Source organism: Artemia franciscana, chromosome 9 (assembly GCF_032884065.1).
Source record: "Artemia franciscana chromosome 9, ASM3288406v1, whole genome shotgun sequence".
Classification (NCBI taxonomy): Eukaryota; Metazoa; Arthropoda; class Branchiopoda; order Anostraca; family Artemiidae; genus Artemia; species Artemia franciscana.
Genome location: NC_088871.1, coordinates 38542818 through 38559686, shown reverse-complemented (window position 1 = coordinate 38559686; position 16869 = coordinate 38542818). Strand labels below are relative to the sequence as shown.

The 16869-nt window shown below is 36.9% G+C and overlaps 2 protein-coding genes across 3 annotated transcripts in view; one reads left to right on the top strand and one right to left on the bottom strand.

The window, feature by feature from the left end:
- LOC136031389 (ethylmalonyl-CoA decarboxylase-like) overlaps positions 1 to 2782 on the top strand; it is a 39614-nt gene extending 36832 nt beyond the window's left edge. For both annotated transcript variants that reach the window (XM_065710921.1, XM_065710923.1), the window contains exon 3: positions 1927 to 2782. In XM_065710921.1, coding sequence (XP_065566993.1) covers positions 1927 to 2603 — 677 coding nt within the window. In that variant the 3' untranslated portion in view covers positions 2604 to 2782. The remainder of the gene's footprint in view (positions 1 to 1926) is intronic.
- The window catches only part of LOC136031390 (protein bric-a-brac 1-like), a 120738-nt gene that overhangs the window by 69715 nt on the left and 34154 nt on the right, over positions 1 to 16869 (bottom strand). The gene's annotated exons all lie outside the window — the stretch shown is intronic.

The following is a 16869-nucleotide window of genomic DNA, read 5'->3' as shown; positions in this document are numbered from 1 at the left end:
CATATTTATTCAAAACTTATCTATTGTAGAAGATACGTTATGATTTTGGGTAGCTGACCTGTGCAATATTTTGGAAAAATGTCTGAATCTGTTTTTTTTTGGAAACCTGTATGTTTCCTATTTCTGCTAAGATGAATTATGTAAATGACTCTTAGTCATTTTTTCAATTGTTCTGAATGTATTTAGCGTAGCATCAAATCAGCTTGCTCAAGCACAGGATCAAACACAACAAACTTTCCACCAGAGGATTTGTCCATTAAAATCGGAACCATGTTTCTAGTTTTCGAGTATGTTTTCTAGTATGTTTCTAGTTTTCGAGTATGTTTTCTAGTAAGTTTCTAGTTTTCGAGAAACACTTATCTTTTTACTTTTGAAATTGGATAAATAAATGAAGATACAGGATTTCACCATAGGTTTTCCAAAGTCAGTTTTCTTCATATTTTGCCTCTCCGATTTCTTATTGACGCAACCACTGTATTCAAATCTGACGATCTGGCATAATTAGCTGACGCAGTTTATTTGTCATGGCTTTCGGAGTCAAAACCTTAATGCGCTAACACTGTTCCCACATCTAACATCACGTCCCAGCTGTACCAATTTCATTACCGTCTCCTCCACCTTCCCAACCAATGATCCCATGGAGAATAACTTTCTGTAAAATTAAAATTCTACTTTTGTGGGTTCACATTTTTTACGACAAGAAATAAATCTTCAAGTTTAAAAATGCAACTTAGATCATTAACAAAAAAAAAACAACAAAAAAACAAAAAAAACATGTAATTATTTTTGGCGGTTGGGATCCTTTCTGAAAAACTGAAGTTCCTCAGATTTGAGATTCCATCTCGGAACAATTAAACAAAAAAATACTAAAGAAAATACCATGATCGTGTACTATGTTTGATGCCAAACGGTTTCCCAGTGGCCTGTTTGAAATTGATTAACTTCGATCATTCAACTAATTTTGCAATATTAAAGCTTAATCATTCAGGGACGTTCCCTAATCATCTCAAGTCAAAAAAGGTTTAACCATTTCTGTTTATACGGTGTAGTAATAGTTGCCGGAAAAGCTGCAGCAGTCGCCACTGTGATAGTAATCACAGGATTCTCAACAACTACAGTTATAATGACAGTAGTAGCTATGGTAGCAGTATTTATGGTATTAGTAGTTGTGGCTGGAGTATGCAATGTGGGCATTGCCACAGGGGTAGTAATTATGGTACGAGCTGTCGTGGTAGAAATACTATCATGACTGAGTGAATTTGTTGTTTGAGAGCCCAAGCAGGAGTAGTCATGTTAGAAGCTGCTTGCCGCCTTAGTTTTTATTGGTATTAAGAGAGAAAACAGAAGGTCCCCAGGATTCTTCTTGGGGTCCAGCCTCCAGGAACGGCCATATCCAGGATTCTTTTTCGGGATGAGGGGTGGTATGGGGGGTTAACTGAAGTATTTTTTCTGGATGGGGGGGGGGGAGATTACAAAAAAACTTTAAAAAGCGCATCAAAAATTTGTTTTTATTCATTTTTGTTACGTTTTTACGAGTCAGAAAAACATTTGGGGGGGGGGGGGGTCAAACCTCCTATATCCCCCCTCCCTGGACACGGCTTTTCCTCCAAGGCTTAATGTTAGGAAAACAGCTAAATACCAATTCCTTAACACAAAGGCTAGGTAAAGGCGGCTACGAGGTCAATGAATTGATGTTAAAGTATTAGATGAAGCACATTCACAACAAAATCTATTTAAAAGCAACATGATGCTAATTTATACATACGAAAAAGATTGTCAAAAAACTAATATGTCCTATGCAAAAACACTGCAATTATAATGAGTCTTTGTTTGAAAGTTGTTTCGATTGCCTTTCTTTGATACAAATAAACCGGATTTTCAGAACGTTTTGATGTTATAGCAGCTTATGCTTTTTTGTTCTTGTAGGGAAAATGATGGCAGACCTTCATGATTCAGTGTGTGAACTCGAAAGATGGACCTCTGGAAAAGGTGTTATCCTTCATTCATCTGGCCCTATATTCTGCTCTGGCGGTGACTTAACAACTGTGAAACAGATATCCAACCCACAAGACGGGGATAAGATGTGCGAGTTCATGCAGCACATAACCCAGCGGCTTTTGAACTTACCACTCGTGTCAGTTGCATTAATTTCGGGAAGAGCTCTTGGAGGAGGGGCTGAATTAACAACGTCTTGTGATTTTAGAGCAATGACGCAAAATGCTGAAATTAGCTTTGTTCAGGCAAAAATGGGTGTTGCAACCGGATGGGGTGGTGGAACAAGGCTTGTGAAGATAGTAGGAAGACGAAATGCGTTAAAAGCGCTCTTGAGCTGTGAAAAAATTGACGCAAAGCGTGCAGCAGAAATAGGTTTAGTAGATTATGTTATTGAAGAAAACGAAGACCCTCTGAACGGAGTTTCATCATGGTTAGAAAGGCTTCTAAGTCACGACGAGACTGTTGTGAGATCAATAAAAAATGTTGTGACAGTAGCAGAGTATTTACCGCCTCTTGAGTCTTTACAAGTCGAAAGGTCTGAATTTGCTCCTCTTTGGGGAGGAAAGGCTAACAAAGCTGCTTTACAACAGAATATAAAACACAAATGATTTTGTTGAATTAAAATCTCCATTCATTTTTACTTAAATTAGTTCTGCGTTGACCTAAGTTCATAGCAAGTGTGTTTTCGGTTTTTCCTTATTTGTAGTTAAAAGCAGCTACAATTTATCTGTGAATTAAAATAGTTTTTACTATAGAATCTTTGGCAATAAAAACAATTGTAAGCTGTTACTAGTTTATAGTATATATTATAGAGAGAAAGTATATAAATAATAATTTATTTATCAGTGGGTAGATATCGGGGGAGGGGGGGGGAAACAATAGGGAGCAAGGATTTTTTCGATTTTGTAGAACGAAGATGAAAAAAAAGTCTTGTTAACAAGCTAGGGTTGGCCATTTTTGTTATTTTTTTCGATTTTTTCAATGAAAATACTAAAGGAAAGGAAACAATAATAAGGTATAAGATGCAAATATGATGACAATGCTAACACATATTAATGCAATCTTTGAAGGGAGGGGGACATAGGGGTGAGGCGCCAGTACACCAGATTTCCTGTTTGAGATATGGAGGCTGAAAATATCTTAAGGAAACTCTAAAGGTCTATACGAAAAATGTTTTGGTAAAGTAAGGTCATATTAACACTTGACATCGATGCTCGAAAGTCTAAATTAGGCTACTTTTATGGTGGAGGAAGAAATTCTAAGTTGGAAATACCTAAGCATGGGTATTTGAGACAGAAGAACATAAGGCCGTTACAGGTTATCCAATTTCAAAGAAATGGCTGTAAATTGTAAGAAGAACTCTATTCAGTTTCAGTTGTGACAATTCAACTTCGGTAGAGGTCATCCTTGTTGATATTAAATAAAAAAAAACAAGTTTTTTCAACTGAAAGTAAGGAGCGACATTAAAACTTAAAACGAACAGAAATTACTTTGTATATGAAAGGGGCTGCTTCATCATCAACGCCCCGCTCTTTACGCTAAAGTTTGACTCTTTTGCCCCTTTCATATACGAAGTATCTTCTGTTCGTTTTAACTTCTAATTTCGCTCCTTACTTTCAGTTGAAAAAACTTGTTTTTTTTTATTTAATTTCTGAACGTTTTTGAATCAATGCATGTTTTGATTTTGGCTCTCCGCAGAGGAATAATTAAAGCGAAATTTGCAATTTTTTTTTTTGGCTAAATGGCTTTCTCATAATTTTGATCGAATGATTTTGAGAAAAAAAGAGCGGGGGAGGAAGCCTAGTTGCCCTACAATTTTTTGGTTTATTAAAAAGGCAACTAGAACTTTTAATTTTTTACGAATCTTTTTATTAGTAAAAGATATACGTAACTTATAAATTAGCTTACGTAAAGAATTTTTTATTCTCATGTTTTTATTCCACATATGAGAGGGTTCGCCCCCTCGTCAGTGCCTCTCTCTTTACACTAAATCTTAAATTTTGTCCCAATTCATTAAGAATGACCCCTGAATCACAAAAGCCGTAGAATAAATAGTTGACATTACTAAAAATACTTTAGCGTAAAGAGCGTGGTATTAGGAGGAGGTGAGCCCCTCACATGGGTAATAATTTCTGTTCGTTTTAAGTTTTAATGCTGCTCCTTACTTCCAGCTGAAAAAAACTTTTTCATGTTTATTTTTTCATTGTTTTTTCTTAAATAATGCTAGTAAATCCTGCGCTCCCTTCATGGAAATTTTCTTCCCCCATGACAAATTCCTCGATGGAAAGTTCCCCCAGTATATCCCCCTCTTCTCAACCCCTCCCCCTAACCGAAAAATCCTCCTGAAAACGCCTGTACACTTCCCAATAACCATTACTATATGTAAGCACTGGTCAAAGTTTGTAACTTGTAGCCCCTCCCACGGGGACTGTTGAGGAGTAAGTCGTCTCCAAAGACATAGTTATAAGGTTTTTCGACTACTCTGAATAAAATGGCAATCTCAGAATTTTGATCCGTTGACTTTGGGAAAATAATTAGCGTGGGGGGCCTAGGTGCCCTCCAATTTTTTTGGTCACTTAAAAAGGGCACTAGAACTTTTCATTTCCGTTAGAACGAGCCCTCTCGCAACATTCTAGGACAACTGGGTCGACACGATCACCCCTGGAAAAAACAAAACAAAAAAAAACAAACAAATAAACATGCATCCGTGAGCTGCCTTCTGGCAAAAAATACAAAATTCCACCTTTTTGTAGATAGGAGCTTGAAACCCTACTTCTACAGTAGGGTTCTCTGATACGCTGAATCTGATGGGGTAATTTTCGTTAAGATTCTTTTACTTTTAGGGGGTGTTTCCCCCTATTTTCTAAAATAACACAAATTTTTGTCAGGCTCGTAAATAAGACTAAACTTGATGAAACTTATATATTTAAAATCAGCATTAAAATGCGATTCTTTTGATGTAGCTATTGGTACCCAAATTCCATTTTTTAGAGTTTTGGTTTCTATTGAGCCGGGTCGCTCCTTACTACAGTTCGTTACCACGAACTGTTTGATTACGTCGTTGAGAGGAGTGTTACTTTTGTTACCAGTAGTTTCTCTGTTAACACTAGAGCTTTACGATTTAACGAACTGCATGCACAAACTCCCTGTGCCAAATTGTGTGCCTTGTGAGCAAGATAGAATCCCTCTGTTGACTCCTTCAAAAGAAGGTTTAACGGACATTTAAAACCTCAAGATTTCGGAATAAGGTAAATGAATAGCGGCATATCAGATACCTTTAGGTACCTGGCGCCGTGAATGTAGAAATAAAAAATTAAATGATCAAAATTCATTAAAATCTGTATTTTGTTTGACGTTTTTCTAAATCAGTGCTACAGTACCCCAGGCCAGTAAAAAAATATAAAAAAAACAGTACTTTTTTGGGATAAACTGGTTTGTAATAAATAATGGTTATCAAGTACTATTTTTCCATAAGAAACTCCGTCTAGAATCCTTAGAAACTAGAGAGATTTCTTTTTTACATGGCTTTTTTTTTCATTAAATTTTCCAATGCCAACTATACCGATAAATACTAACTTTTCGATTGTTCCTGAGTATACATCAGTTGAACCTTCTTGAAGGAATTAACGGAAGACTCTGATGGAAACTATCCTCAGGGAGTGTGTTTCAGATTGATTTATAATGCTACACAAAGCTATTGTAAGATGAATTTGCTTCTTGTACTTTCACAGTAGAACGTGTGAAATCAGCAAAAAATTCTTAAATATAGTTTTCAGTCAGCAACTGTAGTACAAAAACTCCTTACCTTAGACCTTAGTTCCTCCTGTGCCTTTAGAGGCACCCAGGGCATCCAAAAAACTCTCCAGTCATCTCAGAGGTGTGCTGCAGCTAGTATGTCTTTCCAATCGGGCTTTAGGGACGCATGCATATTTGACAAATCTCTTGTGTGTACGTTGGGTGTTTCTAGGATGGCCTCATCTTCTTGATCCTTCTGGTTGCCAGAAGAGGATGGAGTTTGGCAAGCAATTTATGCCCATCCTGATGGCATGCCCAAGATAACGCCATCTACGTTGATGAATAATGCCTGTTATTAAAGGTAGCAAGACTTGTTGCCTGATGGTGTCATTTCTTATCCTCTGGGTCCACCTTATAATTAGGATTCTTCTTAGGTAAGTGTTTTCGAGTAATTGTATCTTTTCTCTTGCTGCTGATTGAGGTGCCAGGTCTCAGATCCATAATGCAGTACTGACAGAACATTGCTATGGAACAGTCGTAGCCTTAGCCTCAAAGAGTATTTTTGAGACTTCCAAACTCATCTGAGATGGTTAAGCACCCTGTGTGCTTGTCCCAGCCTAAGTTGGACTTCTCTTGCGTTTGAGCCAGAGTTTTCGACTGTACTACCCAGGTATCTAAACTCAACCACCTGCGCTATTCGGTCATCTCTTGACCTAATATCAAGAAGAGATCCACTTTTTGTTTTATTTTAGTGGATTTTTAGTCCAAATTGTTCTGTTGCATCTTTAACACTATTCATTAAGGTCTGCAGTCTCACTTTGCAAGTTTGAAGAAGACTTATGTCATCAGCAAAATCGAGATCTCCAAGTCTGGCCGGCTTACCAATATCAAGCCCATATCGAGGACAAATATCCATTTTTAGGACAAATATGAGATAAATACAGGAGCAGTTTGGATGGAAGCCGTGTTGATGCTCGCGTAGGTGTCTGTCAATATGTGGTTTTATTCTGTTGAGGATTATGAGAGCGATCAACTTTCTTGGGATTGAAAGGAGGCAGGTACCACGCCAGTTTTCACACTTTGTGGCATCTCTTTTTTGAAAAGTTTTACCAGGGAGTTTCTAGTCCAAACCTTTAGGCATCTTTTCCGACTCCCACATGGTCTTGAAGAATTAGATCCACAAGGTCACGCAAGAAATGACAGTCCTCTTAAGCATCTCTACTGTGATTCTGTCTTCGCCTGGGGATCGTCCACCTCTAAATTGTTTTGCCACCATACAAATCTCTGTGGTATCCGGAGGATCTGTGTTGATTAGAAAGTTTAGTGGCGGTATATCAGGGATCTTTGATGGTTCTATAGAGGTGAAGGTTTAGAAGCATCTGAAAATGGTCTACACTGACTTTGCTCCGATCTTCTAGATCTGTGGCAAGACGTCCATTCGGGTCTCGTACAGGACCTTCCATACTCTGACGTTTCCTAACGATTTCATGGGCTAAACGGCGCACAGTCTTCGGGTCCCGCCTTCTTGCAGCTTCTTCAGCTAGTTCCAATTTCTTCTCAAGGTGGTTACGTTTGTCCTTCCTAACACTCTTTTTCGCCATCTTGTCATGTTATTGGTATGTTAAGTTGCTGAAGACGCGATTCTCAGCACCGCAGTTAGGAAAAAGAAGTTTCACCTGCTTTCATTTTTCAATATAGTCCCACGTTTCATCCGACAGCCATTGGTCTTTTCTTGAAACAAAGAACTAGTTTAGCAACGTCATTATAATTTTCCTCGGTTTTTCCCACATACATTCTTCATCTATTTCTTCAAGGGATTGTAGGACTTCAAATCTGTTGGACAACTCTGTGATAAATTCGTTTCTGATGTCCATGTCGGATAGTTTGTCCGAATCAAATTGTGGTTTTTGTGCAGAGGTATTCTTTTTCGGGACTTTCAGCTTGATTTTGATTGTTGCTGTCATAAGTGAACGATTAGAGCTGACATTCACCCCTCTGAATGAGTGAACATCTTGGAGACTTGTTCGCCACTTGTTTTTTGTCACTCTGTCTGGGGACGCCCATGTATATTTGTGGATATCTTAATGCTTGAAAAATGTGCCACTGATGATAAGGTCATTTGAAAGTGCACTGTATATCAGGCCACCTCAGTCAAAAATTATTTGCTACTTTCAGTTGTTGCTACGTTTGAAACCGTGGGATTACACACTTTTTCAGTTTTGAAATTCTGCAAGTATTTGGTTCTGCGAATCAAGAATTTCCAAATTTTCTGAAGCGTGAAAATTTAAGAACTTTCAGATGTTACAGAAAGCTCCTTAATTACAAAAAACTAAAGCCCAAAAGACATTGCCGCATATATTAAATCCATGCTCAACAAAATATTCTTACAAACTATGATAATTATTTAGGTGAAATAAAAGACTAAAGCATTTTCAATTCATAAAATCTATGATCTAATTTTTTTTTGCTTTGTCCTTCAGTACTCTTTATTCTTACTTTTCTTGGTGAACTAATCTTTTAATAAAAAATTCCTTTTAAAATCTTAATTTAACAAACTGAGTTGCCAATACTAATAAAACAAATGGAAAACGAAGCTATGAAAAGTAAAAAGCCACCATAAGTCAAGCAAATATTCTTGTTTTTTTCAACATTTTTTTTTTGTATTTCTGTGAATTTTTCCAAATTATTACAAACTTAATCTTGTTTACTTTATTTCAGATTGTTTTTAATGACTGAATTTTGTTGCACCTTTTTTGAAAACCATTTCTTTTGTTGCACCTTCGTTTGGAGGAATTGATTAAATTGGCGTTGATTAACGTGAGACGGTTGGAGATGGATGTACAACACCAAGCCAAAGCCAACTTGGTTACTAGTTTGAATGTCATGAATCTTCTCTAGGAGTAGAATTCAAAACTAGACGGGACGCTGAGGAAGATTGGGACCGTCAGAACCTCAATGCAGCCATGAAAAAATTCAAATGAGTTAGAGAAACCCTGGAAGTGGACCTGTGGGCCGGTCGAGAGGACGAAAGATTCAACCCAGTATTGTCCAAGATATTGCATAAGTAAGCAGAGTCAGGGATGCCTGAAATGTCCAGTGAGCCCCACACGACAGCAGTTGAAACCTAATAATAGTCACATATGATGAAATTCTGGCTCCAGCAAGTCAGAAAAAACTCTTGCGGCTCAAACCTGTTCTCAGATTGGCTGATAGATACCTTTGCAGTCTATGAGATGAATCTTAAGCCAGATTTTGCGTAGACACCTGATCCGCCGGAACTTAGCCTACCTAGGAGTAAGAAAACCAGTTCTACGCTCAAGGAAGTTATTGTTGAGGAGATCAGATCTATTCATTAAACGTGAAAGAGATTCAGTTGTAAATGTATCACAAACGTTTAAGCGATCTAGAATGTCCAACAGGAAGAGACAATGATGATAATGAAGGTCTATTGAGACAAAGTAAAAGAATCATTAGCGCGGTTGAGAGATTATCTCAACCGCGCTAATGATTCTTATCCAATCACATTTAATCAGATCACAGTTCACAGACCAACCACATGAGTTTTGGAAAAGCTTGTTAGGCTCTAAACTTAAAGTAAATGCTGAAAAAAAGTTGCTTTGCGATGACGAATATAAAAAAAAGCTGAGCTTGACACAATATTTACCGAAAACCTGTAAAATCAGATCTTTATTGCATGAATACAATTCAGACGCCTATTATTACGGTCTAATAACTAAAATAGACATTAGAATCTATTAATTTCAAAAGATTCAAATAGGTGTTGTTAGTATATATATCTTATTCCACTGTTATCCAGCAACTTTTAGACAAAACGGCCACAACAGTTCTAGAACACCTTTCCGTTCCTAGTCACTTAATTTGGTCCCGTGTGACATTTCTATTACCAAAAATTTTGAAAAATTTAAAGGGCATCATTTTCAGACTTTAGAGGCCAATAAAGAATCCATGTCAGAGTTGTTTTCAAGGATATCTCTTTCTTTTGGTATAACTTACATATATAGACTGGTCCTAATACTGAATATTTGAGAGGGAACATAAACGTTAAGGTAATTTAGTCAAAACATTGACTTAAAACGTTTTGTTTTGTTAAAACGTTCGATTTAAAGTTAAAGCGTCAACATTAGGCAACAAAAACATTAAGAAAAAAAGGTTAAGGTAAACGACAATGGAAATGTAGGTCAAAATTGAGGCTTTTGTTAAAAATGGAATTCTCGATTCTTCCTTATTTTTTTAAAGATATAATTGCAGTGTCCGTTTCCACCTAAACACTCTCCAAGACCACCACAATTTTCACTCTCTTAATTAAAAGTTTTACCCCTTAATAGCTTGAGCTTGATAAATAATTTACCGAAGACCAGTAAAAGCAGTACCTTATTGTATCAAAGCAACTAAGTCTTATAGTGTTGCACTGTTCCAGTGTTGCAGTGTTGTATATTTTAGGTGTAAATTAGACATAAGTAATTTCAGCCTTTTGTTAGCATATACATTTTTCACATTTTTGCCCTCTTAATTATAAGTTTTACCCGTTAATACATATTTGACTTTATTTTTTATTGAATCTTTGTCCTTACCTGATAATAAAAGAAAGAAAAAGTGTTTACAAAAAATCGATCTTTAAAAGGCAAAGAAAAAGGACAAGATAAGAGAAAAAACTGCAAATATGTAAACTGCATAAAAAACGTTGAGTAAAGAAGAAGACAAAAAGCAAAGAAACAGGAACAAAAAGAAAATACAGAAAGAAAAAAAAACATGAAGAGATGATAAAAAAAAATGGAATCCAAAAATACGACAGTTTGATAGTCCCATTTTTTACCGTACAATTTTCTTTTAACTATACAACAAACTGTCTGTTTTACCCTGTAATAATATAATTGTAGGACTTGCAAGGACCTTTAGTTATAAATTGTCAATACTGATCAATTTTTGTCTCAATCACAAGGTTTATCTTTGGGCTACAATGGCTAACGAGCACAGTGTTTTGATGCTTACTCCTAAAAAAGTTGGGTTAACCCTGACTGCCATTTGCTCGTCCGCTCGCTGCATGCTTCAAGCCACGCGTTAACCGACATTTGAAAGTCTACCAGTGCTGACAACTCGTTTGCATTTTTGTTTTTTCCTTGTAAGCTTATATCATGTAGCTATTAAAAAATCATTAACATTATCATTATTTCATCAATTATTAATTTAAAAAACTTTTTCCACAAAACAAGTCTTTCAAAGAAATGTAAAGACCTCCATTAAGCCAAGAATTAGGAAAAATAAAGTCAAATTATCTTCCTAGCACAAAAATTAAATCCCTAGAGGTAAATAAATGGAGTTCGAACGAACAGAAATTACAATAAATGGCCAAATCAAACTGGAAAACGAGCAAAAATTAACATAGGGCTGATAATCCCCTTACCTTCTCATGACCAGAACAAAGTTTTGATAATTTTTTATTTATGAAGGTAAAAAAAGCGAAAACATTTTAAACTGTTTTTGTTTTCGGTAAAGCACAAGTTGTGTTCTGGTCTTGAGAAGGTATTTTTTCTCGTTTTGAGTTTCATTCGGCTATTTATTGTAATTTCTGTTCATTTTGGCTTATATTTATTTATTGAGAGCGATTTTTGCTAGTTGTACGCTTGGAAGGTTATTTGACTTTATTTTTGCTCATATTTGGCTTAATGAAGCTCTTTACTTTTCTTTGAAAAACTTGTTTCGTGGAAAGTTTTTTAAATTGATTTCTGTTCATTTTTATTGACATAGTCTTTTTCATGGAAAAAAAATATTTTATATCTTTTCAGTTCTTATGGCACTTGGACAATACTTAGCAAACAAATACAAAGTAGAAACAATAGGGAAAATCTTTTCAAGACAGTGGAAATCAGTTCTGTGAATATTTCGGCCCTGTGTCCAAGGACCGTCTTCAGCACAATACGAGAACGAGAGAGAAAATATGTATATATAAATAAACTTACATTAAATTGTGAGAATTAAAACTAATAATGTTTCTTAAAAACTTAAAAAAAAAAAAAAACAGCCCTAGCATCCTTACTTCAACGAAGTTCAACCAGGATTGACAAAAAGAATGAATTGAGATTATAAATTCATTCAAACTAAAGAGAACCAAGTGATTAAATGCAATTTTTCAGAGCCAACCTTGCATTTTTAGCAGCCTGTCTCAAAGGCCTTTTCGTAGCTGGTTAAATACTATTATAAATCGGTTTAGTAAAATATTTTGTTAGATCATTTTTAATTAAATTTGAGTATAAAGAATTTAGTGAATATTGGTATTTAGAAGGAACTTATGTCTCAGAGCTCTTAATTCAATCCCTGACCAGATCTGGTGACATTGGGGGGAGTTGGAAGGGGAAACCGGATATCTTGGAAAACGCTTAGAGTAGAGAGATTGGGATGAAACTTGTTGGGCAGAATAAGCAAATGTCGTAGATACGTGATTGACGTAACCGGACTTGATTCACTCTCCTTGGGGGAGTTAGGGGAGGGGTTCCAGTGCTTTGGCGAGTTCGGTGCTTCTGGACGTGCTAGGACGATGAAAATTGGTAGGCGTGTCAGGGACCTAAACAAATTGACTTGATCAATTTGTTTTCCCCGATTCGACCATCTGGGGGGCTGAAGGGAGAGAGAAAAATTAGAAAAAATGAGGTATTTTTAACTTACGAGTGGCTGATCGGATCTTTACTCAATTTTGATATTTAGAAGGACTTCGTGTCTCAGAGCTCTTATTTTAAATCCCGACCGACAGTAAGCCTCTGATTTTCCTTTTAAATCAATCTATTGATTCTTAGAATTTCGCTAGAGCTCATGCCTTATGAGCTCCTGGCTCTTCCGACCTCGTCACAAGTGCCATATGAGCTCTTAGCTCTTGTTTTCTATAACAATCCATAGTACGGGTTGCAATTGGCATGCTGGGGGAACTTTTCCAGCAATTATTAGCACAAACAGTGACAGTAATTTCTTAATTTAATTTTATAGCTTCTGAAGTACACCTAAGAAATAAAACTTAGTATCATTCCTAAAACATTCTATCTATGATCATTGACAACCTGAATACACTTACACTCTTTTTATTTATTCAAATTGTAAGAACAGAAGTAGTAATAGAACTATCCCCAAAAGTTTCAATGTAATGCCCCCAGTCGCTCTCGATGCATTGCTGAGGGGTCTTATTGGCAACCTTAAATACCCTTTGATTTATTCTAAAACAACATTTAGTTTTAAAGTATATTGGGCGAATTGCATAATTGTGGGGGGTTAACATGCCTTATACACCTAAAGACATAGTTGCGCATTCTAGTACGCTGAACAAAATAGCTATCTCAAGATTTTGACTGGATGCGTTTGGAAAATAAATAGGCTTGAGAGAAAGGTTGCTTGCCTTCCAATCTCTTGTTCGACTGGTTCCTGCAAAATAGAAGTAAAGCGGAAAATCTATAGTTTTTTACTGTATTAGAGTAGTTTAACTATAATTCTCTAAAAAACTCAAACATGCTCAGTTTTCAGTAGTGGTTTTCTTTAGAATTCCTCTAACAATGAAAAACATTACGAGTTAATTCATTTGAGCTAGTCTAGTTTTGTAGATACCGAAGACCAGCGTGGATTTGTACATTTTCGAAGCAATGATTTTTATTAGTTTTAAGTTTCAACCTCGCTCTTTACATCCTTCTTTTCTCCGTCTCCTTCTGTTTACTTTACTTCTCTGTACTTATACTTATGGAAGTTTCACGGTTGTATAGCATATAATGACAAATTGCAATACTCATCGAAGCCCTCTTTATGTAGCAAATGCCTTCTAATTAAAGTTCCCGTAGCAATTCAGAAGAAGCTTTGTTACAAAACATTCATTTATTTGAGACGGGGAAAAATCAAAAAGACTTCTGTACTGTCAATTCTAGTCTAAGCTGCAAGATATTGACATTTCCAAGTTTCGTATCTCTTGTAAAGGGGACCTTTGCCATCTACAGTTAATGCACATTAGGTGGAAAGTACATTAGGGGAATAAGCTCAAGCTTTTACCCTTAAGAATTACCAAACTGCGGGAAATAGCTGCATGAAGTGCTTTGTGAACTTAAGTCGTTGAAAAATGAACAGCTTGTGGCATCTCAGACTTTGTCAGTCGACATATTAGATGTCACATTATAATGGATTATTCACTTATTTCTCCACGAATATCAAGAAGGAGCTATCAGTCGTTTGCAGAAGGAATTCACTAGTCTTATGCTGTGAGAATGTCCTCCGCTGGAGCTCGAAGGGGATATTGCAGTTTCTTAAATCATTGTGGTCACTGACAGTATTTTTCGGTTATCACTACATAGGGACAGTTGCCAATGGGTGGATCAGTGGTCACCCATTGCTAGAATACGAATTTAGTATCTCCATAGGCACACTCTAACGACAGTTGTCGAGAGAAAACTTCAAGACAAATCGGTAATCCAGATGAGATGTAGAATTTTGATCTAGCACATCACAAGATAGTTTTATGCTTTATATCAGTCTAGCGTCAAAAATAACAAAGAAGTTTATTTTCAGATGTAGGATAGTTTCAGTCGATCCCTAATGATTTTAATGATATTATAATCCCTATACGGGGAAATTCGAACTACTATCTCTTACTGCTATCAAGCTACACAATCTTGAGCTGGTAAAGTGGTGGCAATACCAGGACCAGGGTTCGATCCCAGCTGCCACAAGCCTGATGCAAATATCTTCATAGTTACAGCGTCAGATGCAACCTATTAAAGAACGAATTCTAGACCATCGTGACAGAAAATTTAAAAAATACTCTTTGAAAAAAAAAACTGTCACGTGAGAAAGAATCGCCGTTTGAAGGTGATTCAGGAATTGTAAGTCCTAGATACGTGATTGACATAGCTGGAACGGATCCGTTCTCTTTGGGGGAGTTAGGGGAGGGGGTTAATTCTGAAAAATTAGAAAAAATGAGGTATTTTTAGCTTACGAAGGAGTCATCGGATCTTAATGAAATTTCATATTTAGAAGGACCTCGTAACTCAGATCTCTTATTTAAACTCCCGAGCGGATCCAGTGTCGTTGGGGGACCTGGGGGGGAACTGGAAATTTTGGAAAACGTTTAGCGTGGAGAGATCAGGATGAAACTTGGTGGGAAGAATAAGCACAAGTCCAAGATAAGTTACTGACATAACCCAGACCGGATCTACTCTCTTTGGGGGAGATGGGGGGTTAATTCGGAAAAATCAAAAAAATGAGGTGTTTGTAACTTAAGAACGGGTGATCAGATCTTACTGAAATTTGATATTTATTAGGATCTTTTGCTTCAGAGCTCTTATTTTATATTTCGACCAGATCCGGTGACACTGGGGGGAGTTGGAGGGGAAAACCGGAAATCTTGGAAAACGTGAAAATTGATATATCTTTATCTTATGAATGGGTGATGGGATCTTAATGAAACTTGATATATAGAAAGATCTTACGTCTGAGATGCTCATTTCCAATTTGAATTGGATCTGGGGACAGAAGGGGTTGGAGGGGGGAGCGGAAATCTTGGAAACCAGAAATCTCGGAAAACGCTTAGAGTGGAGAGATCGGGATGAAACTTGATGGGAAGAATAAGCACAAGTTCTAATTATGTTATTGACATAATTGGACCGGTTCCGCTCACTCTGTGGGAGTTGGGCAGATTTCCAGTGCTTTGGCGAGTTCGGTGCTTCTGGACGTGCTAAGACGATGAAAATTGGTAGGCGTGTCAGGGACCTACACAAATTGACTTTATTGACATATTGGCTTGATGAAGTTTGATATTTAGAAGGACCTCGTTTTTCGAACCTCTTATTTTAAATACCGACCATATCTGGTGATATAGGGGGAGTTGGAGGGGGAAACGGGAAATCTTGGAAAACGCTTAGAGTGGAGAGATCAAGATGAAACTTGGTGGGAAGAATAAGAACAAGTCCTAGATACATGATTGAGATAACCGGACTGAATCTGCTCTCCTTGGGGGAGTTGGGGGGGGGGGGGGGGTAATTCGGAAAAATTAGAAAAATTGAGGTATTTTTAACTTAAGAACGGATGACCGGATCTTAATGAAATTTGATATTTAGAAAAAATAATGTCTCAGAGCTTTATTTTAAATCCCAACTAGGTCTAGTGACATTGGGGGGGAGTTGGAGGGGAAAACCGGAAATCTTGGAAAACACTTAGAGTGGAGAAATCGGGATGATACTTGGTGGGTAGAATAAGCAAATGTCCTAGATACGTGATTGACGTAACCAGACTGGATCCACTCTCTTTGGGGGAATTAGAGAGGGGTCCAGTGCTTTGGCGAGTTCTGTGCTTCTGGGCGTGCTAGGACGATGAAAAGTGATAGGCGTGTCAGGGACCTGCACAAATTGACTTGATAGAGTCATTTTCCCTGATTCGACCATCTGGAGGGCTGAAGGAAGAGGAAAAATTAGAAAAAATGAGGTATTTTTAACTTACGAATGGGTGATCGGATCTTGATGAATTTGATATTTAGAAGGACCTCTCAGAGCTCTTATTTTCAATCCCGATCAGCATTAAGCCTCGGATTTTCTTTTTAAATGAATCTTCTGATTCTTAGAATTTTGCTAGAGCTCATGCCATATGAGCTCTTGGCTCTTCCGACCTCGTAACAAGTGCCATATGAGCTCTTAGCTCTTGTTCACATAGGTAGCAGTGATGTGTCCTTTGTTTTTTTTTTTCTTCGTCGCAAGTGGGGCACTGAAACATGGTATATAGATGCTGTAAGTACGATCGAGAGATGTTGTAATGTTTTGTGAGTCACAAAAGTAAATATAAAAATGGAATACAATTTTGTCAAAAATTAGATCTTTATATACATAACGCACAGTATATTTTGACAAGAGATAATATAACACACAAATTTTTTAAAAGTTGCTTTTCAGGGGTAAGATTTCATAATTGAGTAATTCGATTGCCTGATTCTCTATGGTTCATTCTTTACTAGATCCCAACTAAGAAAAAGCTGCAGGCTTTTTCTATATCTGATTGCAGTCAATCACACGTCGGTAATCTATGCACAAGACCGAGTTACAAACCGTTATCGATTACGATAAATGAAACAATTAAGAAAGCAGGAATTATGCTACACAACAAATTAAT